Here is a 16,483-nt window from a genome sequence, read left to right on the forward strand (position 1 = left end):
CACATATATATATTATATACATATCAGTGGTTAAGAGCTCAGCTGCTACCCAAAAGGTCAGCAGTTTGAATTCACCAGCCGCTCCTTGGAAGCCCTATGGGGCAGGTCTACTCTGTCCTGTAGGGTCCCTATGAGTCGGAATCAACTCAACGGCAACGGGTTTGGTTTTTTGATTATACATATATACATATACATACATAGACACACACACACACACAAACACACACACACACACATATATATTTATAGTTGTTAGGTGCTGTTGATATCAGTTCTGACTTACAGCAACCCTATGTACAACAGAATGAAACATTGCCCAGTCCTGCATCATCCTCACAATCATTGCTATGTTTCAGTCCATTGTTAACAAATATATGTGTGTGTGTGTTAAGCTTAAACCACTTTTATGATTAGAAAATTAACGACGTTATTTTAATCTGAAAGGAGAAATGAAAGCTTAATTTTCCTTAACAAAAGGCGGCTCTGCCTGCCAACTTTGTGTTTGTAACACTGTACTTCCTTTTCGTTCATCTTTTAGGCGTGAAGCTAAGTAGCCTTCTTGGTAAAAAGGGAAACTTGGAAAAACTCCAGAGCTACTGGGAAGTTGGATTTTTTCTGGGGGCCAGTGTCCTGGCCAATGACCACTTGAGAGTCATTCAAGCATCTGAAAAGCTTTTTAAACTGAAGACACCAGCATGGTAATATTTTACTATGTTACACATTTATACAACAATTATTTTTCACAAACAGTGCCTATCACTTGTTCCCAAATTATGTTTATTGGACTGGAAATTAGGTTATTTTATTTACTTACGGAATTAAATGCAGAATCTAGAGGAAAATGAGATGTTTATAAAGAAAATGTGTTGATTATAGGTTCTCATGACTTTGAACATCATTTATTCATTATTGTAGCATTTGCTACAACAATAATACAGTAGTAATAACCACCACCAAACAATGCCTTGAGTTTTCATTTTCTTAATGTTTATGGAATGTTAACTTCTATGTTTATAATTTACAAAATGCTTGCATACCCATTACCTCATTGCTTCTCATTTTCGTAACTTTTTCCTTCAAGGCACCATCAGTCTTAACTAAGTTTAAGAGTATTTGTAGAATATATAAGCTGAGTGACTTCAGAGCAAAATAAGAATTTCTTACGAAGAGTTTATTTAGGAAAGCTTCCTTAAGGAAGCAGATGTTAAAACAAATGCATTAACCACATCCTTCAATAGAATATAGGCATTACTTTGAAAGTCATATTTTAAGTAGATGTATAATTCCAGTTCAAGTTATTTATGCTCTCTAAGCCTCAGTTTCCTCATCTAGGAAGCAGGGATAAAAATGGCCTACCTTACTGAATTTTTGTGAGATTTAAATGAGATGATGTGGTAAAGTACATGGTATGTAATAGACAATGAATAAACGTTTGGTGACTCTGAATGCATAATTATTAATGCCAGATTTAAATTACATTTAGAGAAGGATCCTGGGATACATGGGAACTGGTGGTTCTAAATTTGGCTGTTATATGTTGTATGTTTTTTAATTCTTAGGTACCTCAAGTCTATTGTAGAGACAATTTTGATATATAAGCATTTTGCAAAACTGACCACAGAACAGCCTGTGGTGAAGCAGGAACTTGTGGACTTCTGGATGGATTTCCTGGTCGAGGCCACAAAGACAGATGTTACTGTAGTTAGGTTTCCTGTGAGTACTCTTCATTTAATGCTAAGTAGATTTCTAATTTTGTTTCTTTTATTTAAGGAACTTCTTGTACTCTGACTGTAACAGTATTAGTGTGCTGATTTTCATGTCCTAAGATGACAATCATGTGGTTAATGTGTTTATTTTCTGCAAATTGGTATGCATTTGCTTGCTTTTTAAAATAACTTCTCAAAATCGGAGAAATGAGAGACCTTGTTATGTTTCTCTTTGCCAAGAACTGTGTGTGTTTTCTTTTGATAAGTGATAAAGTGTGCTTCCCAAGTTTCTCAGTAAGTTAACTCAGCAAGTCAAGATGTCTCTTCAGACCAGACAGGCGGATGTTTTTAATTAATGCTGCAATTTTGATGATCAGTATCAATATCTCATCAATATCATCACGACTATTGTGGTGAAAAGTATCAGGCCCACCTGCGTTTTTATTTCGTGCCTGCCACTCATTACCCATGTGGGTCAGAGTTATATGTAGTATCCCTGGTCACTTTTACAGTACTTTTAAATCCATTGCCGTTGAGTTGATTCCAAACAGTACTTTTAGACCATGAGAAATGATGACTCGTAGATTCTGGTCTGCAATTCATTTTGGTTGGTCTTTAGTGGACATTGGCACAGTGGTTAAGAGCTCGGCAGTTTGAATCCACCAGCCACTCTTTGGAAACCGTATGAGGCAGTTCTACTCCATCCTATAGGGTCGCTATGAGCCGTAATTGACTCGATGGCAATGGGTTTCTTTTTTTTTTTTAGTGGAAATTAAATATATGTATATTTAAATGATCGATAGACACACATGCATATATTTTTTTATTTTGATGAAATATGTATAACAGAACATTTGCCATTTCAATCATTTTTATGTGTTCAATTCAGTGACATTAATTATATTCACCATGTTGTGCTACCATCACCACTGTACGTTTCCAAGCTTTTTCGTCACCCTTAACAGAAACTCAGTACCCCTTAAGCAGTACCCCCTGTTTCCGCTCTCCCTCCTGCCCCTGGTAACCACTAATAGACTTTGGTCTCTTTGCATTTGCCTATTCTAGAAATTTCATGTATTGGTTTCCACCTTTTGGCTATTGTGAGTGATGCTGCAATGTATATATTTTAATATATTGTCCATCTTCTCAGCTGGTGCCGACCCCATCCTGATACTTCTCAGAATACCGTCAAAAGCAGTATGGCTTTGGTGTCCAGTCTGAGAATTACTGGCAACTCAGTGTGTACACAAATTTCTTAGCACTCAGAGTGATACCATAAATCTCTCTGAATGAGCGCTCTAGTCTCAATACTCAGAGGTGGTGACGAGTCTCAATTATTGTTGTAAAATGTTGTTTGCTAGTTCTTGTCGATAGGATCATCTGCTTCATTTAATTAAATCCATTACTGGCATTAACATGATTTCTTTACTCTTGCTTCCAGATGAAACCTTAAGCTCAGCAAGATCTTTAATTGAAAAGCCTTTCCAACTGAAACACTAGGTTATTTTCTAGCCTAGAAAAAGACATATCCTAGAGAGAGCTGGCAGCTGACCTTTAGCTGGTGCTCTGAGTAGTAGTATTGGGTGCAAAAAGAGAGCACAGGGCTGATGTACTTAATTGACTATTGACTAACTAGAAAATTAGCTATGAAAGGAAATCACTCATATTAGCTGTTCTGAGCTAATTCCAATTAGTCTAATATGAATGAATTTGTCACAGTATAAGTAAATGAATGTAAAAATTAAAACCAGAAAATATTAAGAAAGAAGTGATGAAAATGTAGATATAACCACCAGGTGAAAGAAGCTTCCTTAGGCAAGAAAGGGGCCTATAAGCCCAAAGGAAAATATTGAGCCCATAAAAAAATTGAAATTTTTGTTCCGTTAAAAAAACACCATAAGCAACCCAAATGGAAAAATGCTACACAAGGAGAAAATATTACTCCCAAATGATTAATTGACCAATATACAAAAAGACTCCTACAAATTGATAAGACAAAAAAAGATAAATGGGTAAATCATACAAAAAGATAATTAACTTTACTAGGTAGTCAAGGAAAGGCAAATTAAAATGAGAATGTTTTTTGTTTGCCCATTGGACTAGAAAAAATTAAAAAGTTTGCAACAGCTAGCAAAGATATGGGGACATGAACATGTTTATAGATTACTGATGGACATGGAATTCCTAAATTTCTTTTAGAAAATCATCTAAGGAAGAACATGATGGGATTGTGTAGGGGATCATGGGGGATTTCAACTTTATTTGCAACATTTCATTTTTTTAAAAAAAGTTTTAAAGCAGATATGACAGTATATTAATACTTTGTGTGTGATAGGCACATAGATGTTTGTTGTATTATCCTATGTCCTCGAATTTGAGGTGCCTTGGTGGCGCAGTTGTTAAGCACTCGTCTGCTAACTGAAGGGTCAGTGGTTCGAACCTACCAACTGCTCCACAGGAGAAAGATGTGACAGTCTGCTTCTGTAAAAATTACAGCCTTGGGATTCTGTGGAGGCAGTTGTACTCTGCCCTGTAGGGTCATTATGAGTCAGAATTGACTTGGTGGCAATGGGTTTTTTATTCTTGAATTTTAAAAAGAACACTAAGAAAGTAATCTGTCAGTATCTAGTAAAGTTAAAAGTGTATATATTTAACCAGCAATCCTACTTATAGAAACAAATTTATCCTACACTAATTTTCTATTGCTGCCTCAGTTGTAGAAGCAAAAATCAAGAAACAGTGCCTATGGATAGGGGAATGATTCAGCAAGTAACAACACAGTAACGTTTAGAATGTCATGTAGCTATTAAGCAAATTGATTGAGATCTCTGTGTAGAGTGTAGTAAAAATATTTATGGTATATTGCTTATACCAGGCAACCATTATTATTAGTTTCTTACATATTTTCCCACAGTTTCTTTCTCTTGGTATAAATTTAGAATATAGAGAACCTTTTATTGTGTAGTAAACTCTGGAGCCAGTCTGCGTGAGTTCTGTCCCACTTTGCCACTTAATAGCTGTGTAACCTTGAGCAAGTTACTTAACCTTTCTGAGCTTTGGTTTCCTAATCTACAAAATGGGTAGTACTTAACTCATAGGGTTATGATGAAGATTTAATGAGTTAATATATTTAAAACTATTGGAATGGTACCTGGCATGTAGTCAAAACCCCATTGCCACTGAGTCGATTCCAACTATTAGCGACCCTATAGGACAGAGTAGAACTGCCCCACAGGATTTCCAAAAAGCAGCTGGTGGATTCAAGCTGCTGACCTCTTAGTCAGCAGAGTATCAATATTAACTATTATTCTTATTATTTCTCCTTTTTTTTTCATTTAAGGAGGAATATTACATGTTCTATACCTTGCTTATTTTCACTGAGTAATATGTCATGGAGATTTTTTCAGTTATTACATGGAAAGCTTATTCATTCTTTTTTTTTTTAACAACTGCATAGTATTCCAATGTATCAACATACCATAACTTATTTAACTTATTTTGTCAAGTAAATTCATATAATATATATAATTGTAAAAATAACATGGTGGCGGCATCTGACCTCCTGTAACTTCACAAGGGAGGAGGAAAATCAAGGTCAACAGCCCAAGGCTGATTCCTATAAGGTGAAGGTCAGACATGGCTCCTCTCTCCACCATCTTTACCAATTCTGACACCAACAGTCCCTCCCACAGCACTCTATACTTCCCTGCTGGGCTCAATAATTCATTGCAATGGCCACACAGAACTCACAGACAATACTCATGATTATGGGGTTTATTAGGGAAGTAACAGGTACATTTCAGGTTCATGAATACTCAGGATACAGTTCTTCCATCAGGACAGCGTCTTCTCAGCCACCTCTCTCTGGCCTCTCAGCCTCTGCCCTGCTTGGGCAAGTGTTACAAAGCTCTTTTGGCTCTGCTGATAAGTGCCCCGAGGTACCCCACTCTGCCAATAAGCCTCGACCCAGAGGCAGTCAGCTGTAGCTCTGTGGATCAGTAAGCCCAGCTCCACCAAATGCCCGGAGGCACCCTATGCCACCAGCAAGCCTCCTGCCTGAAGGCACTCTGCTTTCTCACTTTGTGGGATGGAAAGCCCACCATGCCTTCTCCTGCCAGTCTCCTGGTTCTGCTGCCTCTGCTGCCTCTGCTGCCTCTGCTGCTGCTGTTTCTCTGTGGCTGCTTCTTGCCGTCTTGCTGTCTTTGGTGTTACAGTTCTGTCTCCTGGGTCTAGGAGGGCCTCAGCGCGGGAACCCCGGGTCCAAAGGACATGTTCCACTCCTGGCTGTTCATTCTTGGTGGTGAGAGCTTCTACTTCCCGCCCCTGGGATGGCTCATTTTAAGCCTAGCAAGATGACAAAACTGACCAATCCCTTTGTTAGCGTTCCATAGACCTTATTGCATGGTCCCACCCAATCACTTGGGTGAGATTACAAGAACCATGGCTATAAAGGCCACACGAAAGCGATCCATCTCACCACGGTAATAAACATCATTTATTGGTGGACGTCTGCCAATATTTTGTTATTATAAATAATGCTGCACTGAAACCCCTTGTTTGTATACCATTTTGCACACGTGCAAATACATCTGTAGAATAAATTCCCGGGAATGGAATTGATTGATATTTCTTTATTGTCCTTCATAAGATTGACATTCTCACTGGCAACATAGTCTCTACAACAAAATGTATTTATCAGACTTATACTTTTGCTAAACTGGTAGGTGGAAAATGGTATATCAGGGTCATTTCAATTAATATTTCTCTTATTATGTGTGAGGATATGCATATGATTAAGTTTGTATGTTTAAAAGACCATTCAGCAATCAAAAAAAGAGAATAAAAAGACTTGGACTTTCAGTGCTGGCTATGATGAAGTAAATCAGGTTGAGCTTACCCTGTTGCTGTAAATAACTATAAAATCTGGACAAAAATAATTAAAACAACTATTTGCTGGCATTAGACAGCAATCATTGCAGATTTGCGATCTTTTAGAAAGAGAAGGTACTTAAGTTGAGCTTCACATTCACTCAGTCTTTTTCCCTAAGGTCATTCTTCTGACTGCAGCATGGGAGAGCCCTAGTAGGGAGTGTCATTCTACCTAGGCAGAGGAGGCAGAGATCAGTGTTTGGGGCTCTAAGGCAGCAAGAATATGGGTGGAAGAGTATTGGAGAAGGAGAGCCATGTACTGTGAATCCCAGGATTTTGCCTGGGTATTTCTCTTGAATCTTAGGCCAACTCCCAGATTGTATGAGCAAGGGGTAAGCTTTAGGAGGCCTGGCAGAGGGCAGCTCTTGGGAGGCTGGAAGCTGAACAGAGATTCCAGAGCTTGAACAATGCAGGGATAAGATGTTGGACTTCCAGCCCAGCTGTAGTAAAGAGACTTTGATGAACACCGCAAGCATTTAGTTGAGACACAGAAAGCCCAAGTCCTAGAATAAGGGCAAAACTAAAATCCTAACAAAGCCTAAATAAAACTAGACCTCAACAGGATCAAGGTGATACACTGGTAATGTCACTACTAGCCAGAAAAAAATACCTCAGTGTTCTGGGAAAATATAATCCGTACACTCTATAATGTGTCATTCACATGACCAGTAATCAAAGATTACTATGCATTCTAAGAAGCAGGAAAAAAGTGACTGGTAATGAAGAGCTAAAATAGCCAATAGAGGCAGACCCAGAGGTGAGCCACATATAGGAATCAGCAGATAATAACTTCAAATAGTTAATTAAGATTTTAGAGGAAAAGATAGACATAATGGATGAAAAGAAGGAGTATTTAAACTGAAAAGTAGTTTATTAATAAAATCAAGTGAAAAATAAGGAGAATTCACATAAAATGTAAATTTTCAACTATTGAAAAATTGAAGGGAGTGGCAAGTTGTCTACTGAGCCAAGTAGCAGATGTCATTTTAGATGTTAATTACAGTTCCATCCATCTCTCTTGCACTCATTTACCTCCCTACCAAACACACCCATGGCAATCGTTGGGATTTGTCACTCCTGGTGCACAGCATGGAGAAAGGCCTCTAGTACTGGTGGTGCTATATTAGCTACTATAACTCATCTTGTCCTCAAGTAGCATCTCCTTGTGGCTCACACTTGTGAAGGCTGCAATAGGTCTTGATTGGAGCGATGACATTATCTTAATTTTGAAGTGGATCTGACTAAAAACTACCATGACTGATTTTAGAAAATATTGACTAGTTTGATTGTTTCCATTTATCTCACTACCATATCCTTTCTCATTCCTTCTAGAAATAACCATGAACCTGGGCAAAAGGAAGCAGATGAAAGCTTATTTGTGAAATGATTTGAATGATTGGATCATTTATTATTATTTGGGTTCACTTTGGGTTTACTCTTTTCTCTCACCTTTCTTCTTTGTATATTTTCTTTCCTTCCTACATTGAAAAGTTAGGAGAGTATCAGCCCATCACTTAATGCGAGGAGAGAGGAAGAGGAGGTGTGTGGTGCTTTTGAAGACTCTGTAGAGTCTTCTACTCACTGTAGAAACTTAGGCATGAAACCCTAGTTAATATGTACCCTTTATAGGCCTTGCTATCTTTCTGCTTCATACATAAGAAGTTAGCAGTTAATAGTTGTATTGTCTAATATAAAAGACTAGAAATTAAAAGCAAGAAAGTATGTATACTCCTAAATGAGCTGTATCTAGCTTTCTGGTTTTGTCAGATTACCTACTTTTCCTTCCCCCTCCCCCCACCCCCAGCCTTTCTGTGATCTCTGTAGTGCTTGCTAGAAATCCTTCATGCCTTGTTATTTCAAGGGTAGATCAAAGGGCTCAAAAAACTTTATATAATGATAACTGCAACTTTGTTTTTACTCTCTGTCTCAAGATAGGAACAAATAGTTCAGATTTTATCTATTAGAAATATTTGAGGTGACAATAAAGACATATTTTAAGAAGACAGGAGATAATCTGGAGCTGTGCTTTTCTAATGTAAAATAATATACCCACATAACTAGGGAAAACGGTATATTCTCATTTGTCATTGTAGAGACTTAGATGATATTGTGGGAAACCCACACTTTATTCAGTGTTATTTGTTTTTAAATTCACAAACACTGGGATACTTCAATTTGAGAGTACCATTTCTGCTAAGTTTAGATTGAAAATTGATTTTCATTATTAATCAGTGCCACTTATTTCTCTATTGAGTGGGATTTAGGCCTTGATTCACCTGGTAAGTGTATGTTCCTGAAGCAAATATGTTTCGTTGTGGGTGTTTACTGTGTGTTTATTTGTGGTATATCCTATCTTGCTTATTTTTATAGCTAGAGCCTGGCTGAGAATTCTTTGAGCCCTTACAGTTTTATGTACTTGAAGTAAAGAAAATTTTGTTTTTCTAGTCCCCTTTCTCTAGTTCTCTGTGCCTTAGCTTAAGTAAATTTACTGAAGTGATAAATTTAGAGTAAAATAAATACACTGGGTTTGTGGTTTATGGCCAAGAATAAATTTTCTAACCCAGATTCGCGTGCCTTCTTGCTTAGGCTGCACTTTTAGGTTATCACGTATTGTGTGGGTCTGATTCCTTGCTGTCAGAGTCTTCTGAAGGTCTTTTCCTCCACTTTTATTTGGAAAACTTACTTGATTCAAGTTCTAAAAGGTAATTTTCTTGAGTTTTAACCAGTGGAGTGCAAAGAACCATTCCACTTTCTCTGGTGACTGAATATTGGCTTTTCTTTCCATTATTTTTAGCATTCTTACTGAAGTCTACATAGCAAATTTGGCCAGTTAGGTGCCTTCAACCATTTGCACAGTTAGATAATAATTGCAGCATCTTTTAAATCAAGGCATGTGTGGTTATTTGCTCCTAATATGAGATGTTAGTAATAATATAATGTTATGCAGTCTTTTCATGAAGATTCTCAACTTGCTTATCGTATACCCTTCATCCAAAATCAAACCAAACCTGTTGCCATCGAGTCGATTCCAAATCATAGCGACCCTATAGGACAGAGTAGAACTGCCCCATAGAGCTTCCAAGAGTGGCTAGTGGACTTGAACTGCTGACCTTTTGGTTAGCAGCCATAGCTCTTAACCATTGTGCCACCAGGGCTTGAAAAGAAATTTTTGTAGTCCATATATTGGTTTGGCTGTCCTCAGAGAATCTACCAAGGATATCTTTCTAAAAGTTTATTTTTTATCGTGTAAAACGTAATCTGTTTCTATAAATATAAATGTGTCCGTGAAAGGCAGACACATGATACCCTTCTGACATAACCAAAATAGGCATACGTTTTATTTCTCTTTTCTCTTTACAGCTAACTATATCATTATTGAAAATGCCAGTTTTATTTTGGAGACAGTGCAAAAACATGTTTGCTACTTCATATAGCTAGCTGTGTTCATTCCTTTGGTTTATCTATAAAGCTCTTTCAATAATAGCCAAGAATCATTTCTAAATCCATTTACATGCATAGGAAGACCTTACTGCTGCATCTTTATGGTAACATATGATAGCTGAAAAGTTAAATTAAGTATGTGACATTCTATATATGGAGTCTTGTCTTTCCTGTGCACAGAATTATTTGTTTTACCATATGTCTGCCTTTCTCTGACACATTTATATTTATAGAAGCAGATTACATTTCACATGATAAAAAAAAAAACTTTTAGAAAGGTATCCTTGGTAGATTCTTTGGGGACAGCCAAACCAATATATGGATTACAAAATTTTCCTTTCAATTTTTTTATCAGAAAAAGGTGATGTATTATTGGACTTTATGATAGTTGTATAACACCATAAAATGGTTGAAGGCTGCATAGGAATGGCAACAATCAGAAATTAAAATGGTTTTACTCCAGCACTGGACGCAGAACCTCATCTGTTAATCTCCCACGTCAATGCTGGTATTGTAGCAGGTGTAAATGGTTTAAATCTTACATCACTAATATTAGTTTATTTTGCTTATGTTTTCAAGGTATTAATATTAGAACCAACCAAGATCTACCAACCTTCTTATTTGTCTATCAACAATGAAGTCGAGGAAAAGACAATATCTATTTGGCATGTGCTTCCTGATGACAAGGTAAATTACGCAATTAGTAAGACAAGAGGGTTAGTAATGGAGGGCTTTACACCTTCCCAGCATTTATATATTCCAACAAATATCTGCATTAATTAAGAAAAAATAGCTTAACTATGTATTTATTTTGGCATAAATATATTCTGTAATATAAAATTGTTAACTTTGGGTTATTAATTTCACTTATTTAATAGAATATAACTGAACTAGTTTGATTTTTATTATAGATAGCATAACCATCCAAAATGTACTCATAATTGGAATATTTCTCTGATGTTTTGTAAATTCATGTTATAAATTTTACACTGAAAAACTAATATTTAAAATACAGAATTTTAAAAAATGAGTATCTTAATTCTGAGAAGCCTGTCAGAAAAAACACCACTTCTAGCCTTGCACTGGTACCACTGTAGTTATCATTATATCTGTCTGTTTGGTTGTCTAAGTAGCTGCTAAATCTCAGATTAGTCACTGACTCAATGTGCTGTGCACAAAACGAGGTGGTCTGTGCCTGCACTTGTTTTCGGAAGGATCCCAAACACTCTTATTTCCACTCATAGTATTCATTTGGATAAAACCTTTCCACTTCTCTATTTCATCATTTCTAATGCATGTACAGGGAACCTTGGCGGTGCAGTGGTTAAGTGCTCAGCTGCTAATCAAAAGGTCGGCGAGTTGAACCCCCAGCCTCTCTGGGAGAAAGATGTGGCAGTCTGCCTCCATAAAAATTACAGCCTTGGAAACTCTATCGGGCAGTTCTGCTCAGTCCTATAGGGTCCCTGTGAGTTGGGATTGACTTGATGGCAACGGGTTAATTGCATGTACAAATCAATCTACTATTTAAAAAATAGAAGCTATTGAAGACTATGAGGTAGATTTGGTACTGGCAATGCATAGTTTTCTCCATCCTGTCATGTAATTTCATGTTACCAACTGGAGTCATGGCTGCTGAAATGCTAAGTTGCAAGACTTAACACGACCACCTTTAGAGAAGGCTTCCCGAAGGACGTGAGACTTGGCGTTTGACTCAGGGTAGGGCTAGAAGAGAAAGGCAAAAGGGAAAACAATCCAGATTAGAAGAGTGAGGCAGAATTCCAACAAATGCACCGAAATGAAAATGAGCATGGGATGTTCAGGGGCCTTGGGGAACCTTGCTTGATGCATGTGGAGAAACATGTTGAATGTGGTAGGAAAGATGGTTGGATAGGCAGGATGATGTAAAACTATAGAGGGCTGCATGAGCTAAGAGGAAAAATTGAGACATGTGTTGGTAGGAAATAAATGACCACTGAAGTTTCTTAAAAGCCGAGGACTGGCATGGAGGCAGAATAGAGCAGTAGTCAAGAAGGCAGAGTTATCTATCATCAAGCTGCATAGGTGTGAAGGCTGACCTTATCTCTTACTTGCCTTGTGACCTGGGCAGTCCACTTAAACGCCCAGTGTCTGTGTTTCCTCTCATATAAAATGAAAATAATAGTACCTCATAGAGTTGTTTTGAGTGTTAAATGAGATCATGTAAATCATTTAGCACAGTGCCTGTTCAATAAATGTTTGCTATTATAGCTATAAAATGTATCTGGCTTTGATATTGGTGTTGCAAAGTCTTGGACTCTGGAGGGCCACAGAGAAGACTGTTGGGGGAACCTATCTAGACATGAGGCAGGTAGACACCTGAGACTAGAACAGTGTGATTGTGACTGGAAATGGACAGATCATTTAGAAAGAAAAATGAATGACTTAATCACTAACGAGGAAGAAGAGTTAAAAAGGAGGAATGAGTATAAAGTGACTCAAATTGGGATTACATTGATAGCACTGGAAGGGTAGTTAGAAGGAAAACCTGAGTTGCGGAGGAATCATAAGGAGTTTCTTCTTGGACTTGTTTAGTTGGAGCTGATGGAATGACTCCAAGTAGAATTATCCGAGAAAAAAATTAGAGTAAACAGTATAATCATCTACGTATCTGTAATTGACAAATTTTAAAAAGTACATAAAACCAAAACCCGTTGCCATCGAGTCAATGCCCACTCATAGTGACCTTACAGGACAGAGTAGAACTGCTCCATAGGGTTTCCAAGGAGCAGCTGGTAGAGTCGAACTGCTGACCTTTTGGTTAGCAGCCGAGCTCTTAGCCACCGCACCACCAGGGCTCCAAAAAGTACATAGTGTGTGGAATAATTTGGAAAAGGGTAGTGGAAATAGTTGCACAACATAATGAATGTGATCAGTGTCACTGAATTTTTCGTGTAAAAATTGTTGAATTGGCCAATGTTTTGTTTTACCACAATGAAAACAAAAAAAGTACAGTGTTGTATTTATACTTTAAAGTAAATGCATATATGTTCTCACAAGTTGATAAGTAGTAGTCATCTATTTGAAACCAGAAAAACTAAGAGAGGCTGGAGGCATGAACATTATTATCTGGAAGAGAAGATTTTCTGATTATAAAGAGCAAGGTCATCCAGGGACACTTGGAAACTAAATGGGGCTAAAGGAATTAGCGATTAGCGAGGCCGGGAGAATGAACAGGGAGCCAGAGGTATTTGGAAGTCAGAAAAAGAACAGAAAGTAAGCCAGAGATTTCTGGAAAATGAGTACTATTTCTAACTAGTTGTCATCATTTTCCCCTTCCTGGAGGTTCTTCTTTTAACAAAGTGAGCCTTGTATTCATTCTCTTACATTTCGTGATCGTTGTAGAGACAATTTTTATATTATACTTAGAAATAAATATGTTAGAATGTAAATGCATATTAAGAAGGGTTACAGATTTAGGCTGTGAATTTTCCAGCTTCCATTTTTACCATCTTTTGATCAAGCACCCTTGTTTCCCATTATCTTTAGTGCTAAAAGTTCTCCTCGTTCAAAAATTTAAACTTTCTGTTCACCATTCAGCCAAAGATTAGACAGCCCCATAAAACAAAATGAGACTAATGGGTCACAACAGCCCAGGGACAAGGACTAGAAAGCAGGAGGGGACAGGAAATCTGGTAATAGGGAACCCAAGGTTGAGAAGGGACAGTGTTGACATGTTGTGGGGTTGTTAACCATTGTCATAGGGCAATATATGTACTAACTGTTTAATGAGAAACTATTTGTTCTATAAACCTTCATCTAAAGTACAATAAAAAAAAAGTTTTCACAAAAAAAAATTTAAACTTTCTTACATACATACTTTTCATTTTGAATTTATGTCAATTTCTTTGCAAACCCTCATTCTATCCAAAGTGTGTTCTTTACCATTGCCATTTTTTCTATTTTTTAAAATAGAAATAGTAAAATGAGTATGACAAGCAAGAAAATCAAGAAAGCTTTATTATTACTATGTTAGTTTAAAGGAACTACATTACCTATAATTAAATAACATAATCAACAGGTTTAATAGGTTTTATGTTAAATAGAAAATTGATTGTTTTTGTCATTGAATATGTTTTTAATTTTTCTAAAAGTTAGTAAAACAACAGAAAACGTTGCTTTTCATTTATTATATTTATTTCTTTACTCTCTCCCTCTCAGTATTTTCATTCTAAAACAGTGAATGAACAATTACATGCTATATCTGCAGCTTTTAATACTTCAAGTTCATTGTGAAATTCCCAAGAGTTTAGGGATTCTTAGAGTGTTATAGTCTATATTCAGGGGCAGAATTAATTGAAATCCCAATCTCTTGACAGTTCTTCATTTGGTCAATGGATTATTGCTGCTTAAAGCAAGTTAGTACTTGAAGAAAGTCTGCGTGCAACTGTGCTCCATAGGGTTTTCAATGGCTGATTTTTTTCAGAAGTAGATCACCAGGCCTTTCTAAGGCGCCCCTGGGTGGACTTGAACCCTCACCCCTTCAGTTAGCAGCATAGCTTATTAACTGTTTGTACTGCCCAGGGACTCCTCCCAACTAAAAGTGGCTTAAATAATAATAAAACGTCTCAAATTATAATCAGTTCAGAGGTGGAAGTGATTTCAGTGGATTAACAGTTCTGAGCTGGCATCTCTATAATAAGGAGCTCTGGTGGCACAGTGGTTAAGTGCTTGGCTGCTAACCAAAAGGTTGATGGTTCGAACCCACCAGCTGCTCCTTGGGAGAAAGATGTGGCAGTCTGCTTCCATAAAGATTACAGACTTGGAAACTAGATAGGGGAATTCTACTCTGTCCTGCAGGGTTGCTGTAAGTCGGAATCAGCTTGTTGGCAGTAGGTGATCTCTATAATACTCTCAGTTTCTTCTCTCATGTTCTTAAACAGCAGCTCTAAGCATCTGCTCACACAGACAGCATCCAAAGCAGAGGGCCAGGCCTTCTCTTTAGTACCAAAAGTTGCATCCTGTGTCCATGCCTAAACCAATCACTGGCAAGAGAAATGGACTTACCATGGCAGATTTAGACTAATCAGTTTTCACCTTCCCTAAGCATATTGCCTCCTGAACCTGAACCAAATTTGTTTTTTATTAGCAGAGGGGAAGGAAAGGATGGCTGTTGCCTAGGGAACCAGCAGCGTCTGCCACAGAATAACTCCTGCAATCTTAGCTTAGAATTTAGCTCCTGGTCCCTGTTCTAGCCATGGCCAGTGCACAAGAACCAGGGCTAACCAGATCCTAGAAAACGGGGCTTGCACTGATTGAATTAGGTTTAGTGTTGGTTTGGGTCTACTGGGGCTAATTATCACTCTAGCTCACCCTCTGCCCTCTCTTTTTTCCCTGACTCCCAGACAGGCCCCAAACCCAAACCAAACCAAACCAAACCTGTTGCTGTTAGGTCGATTCCAACTCATAGTGATCCTATAGGACAGAATAGAACTGCCCTATAGAGTTTCCAAGGCTGTAATCTTTACAGAAGCAGACTGCCACATCTTTCTCCCATGAAGCAGCTGGTAGGTTCAGACCTCTGGCCTTTTGGTTAGCAGCCAAGTGCTTAACCACTGTGCTTCTTAGACAGGCTCTAGCAGCCTTTTAACTTACCTCTTGGCTTTGTAGCGCCTCCTTGTGGTGAGTCCTAGTAGAAAGGGCGGAAGGAGGGAGGCTTTTTCATTCCCCATCACTCCATCTCTGGCCCAGAAATGGAACATTCGCTGGCAGCACTTGCAGCCTTTCAGGAACCTAAACTCTGGAAATGCTCTTCTCCTTACCTATCAACCAGCCCAACCAATGTGGGAAATCTCTCTTTGGCTACAACGAGAACAGGGCTGATGAAAGATATTTTTCCCAGTACTGTCTTTTCGGTGTGTGCCAGTTGTTGCGTGGAGTTGCTGGCTTGCACACTTGGCCCTGCCAGCTCCGCACTCAGCCCCCAGCTCCTGTTCCTGGAGATGGCCTTAGAAAGCAGCTCAGTCACAGGCTGTCAGGACAAGGCTGTACGGTGTGCATAGTGCACAGGTAACAGCTGCAGCTCTGGGGTTGTATATGTTTAGAAGTTCACCTGAGGCCAACAGGATTTAGAGCCAACTTTCCGAATTACTAGCTGAGGCCACTACTTTAATTAACTCCCTCTGTACTCTGGTTAATCGACTCCACGGCAGCTGGTACTGGTTGGGTACTCTGGTTAGGAGAGCTGCATTCCATGGTTATCTTTCTGTGGTCTCTCGCTCTGTGGGCTTCATGCACAACAGGATTTGCTCTGTGCTAATTCAGACACATTCCCGTGACCTGACTGACTGCATTGGAATGAGATTTTTAGTAAATCTACTTTGGGCCTGAGAGGATCTATTTTATTTTAAGTTGCATGGTCCTAGCAAAGA

At 38.2% G+C, this 16,483-nt stretch overlaps 1 protein-coding gene across 7 annotated transcripts in view; it reads left to right on the forward strand.

Moving 5' to 3' along the window:
- Positions 1 to 16,483, forward strand: part of MAP3K5 (mitogen-activated protein kinase kinase kinase 5) — a 239,520-nt gene that overhangs the window by 137,143 nt on the left and 85,894 nt on the right. For all 7 annotated transcript variants that reach the window (XM_023729862.1, XM_004368890.3, XM_023729852.1 and 4 more), the window contains exons 9-11: positions 539 to 698; positions 1,560 to 1,713; positions 10,656 to 10,763. In XM_023729862.1, coding sequence (XP_023585630.1) covers positions 539 to 698; positions 1,560 to 1,713; positions 10,656 to 10,763 — 422 coding nt within the window. The remainder of the gene's footprint in view (positions 1 to 538; positions 699 to 1,559; positions 1,714 to 10,655; positions 10,764 to 16,483) is intronic.

The sequence above is a fragment of the Trichechus manatus genome, unplaced genomic scaffold, assembly GCF_000243295.1.
Source record: "Trichechus manatus latirostris isolate Lorelei unplaced genomic scaffold, TriManLat1.0 scaffold00002, whole genome shotgun sequence".
NCBI lineage: Eukaryota > Metazoa > Chordata > Mammalia > Sirenia > Trichechidae > Trichechus > Trichechus manatus.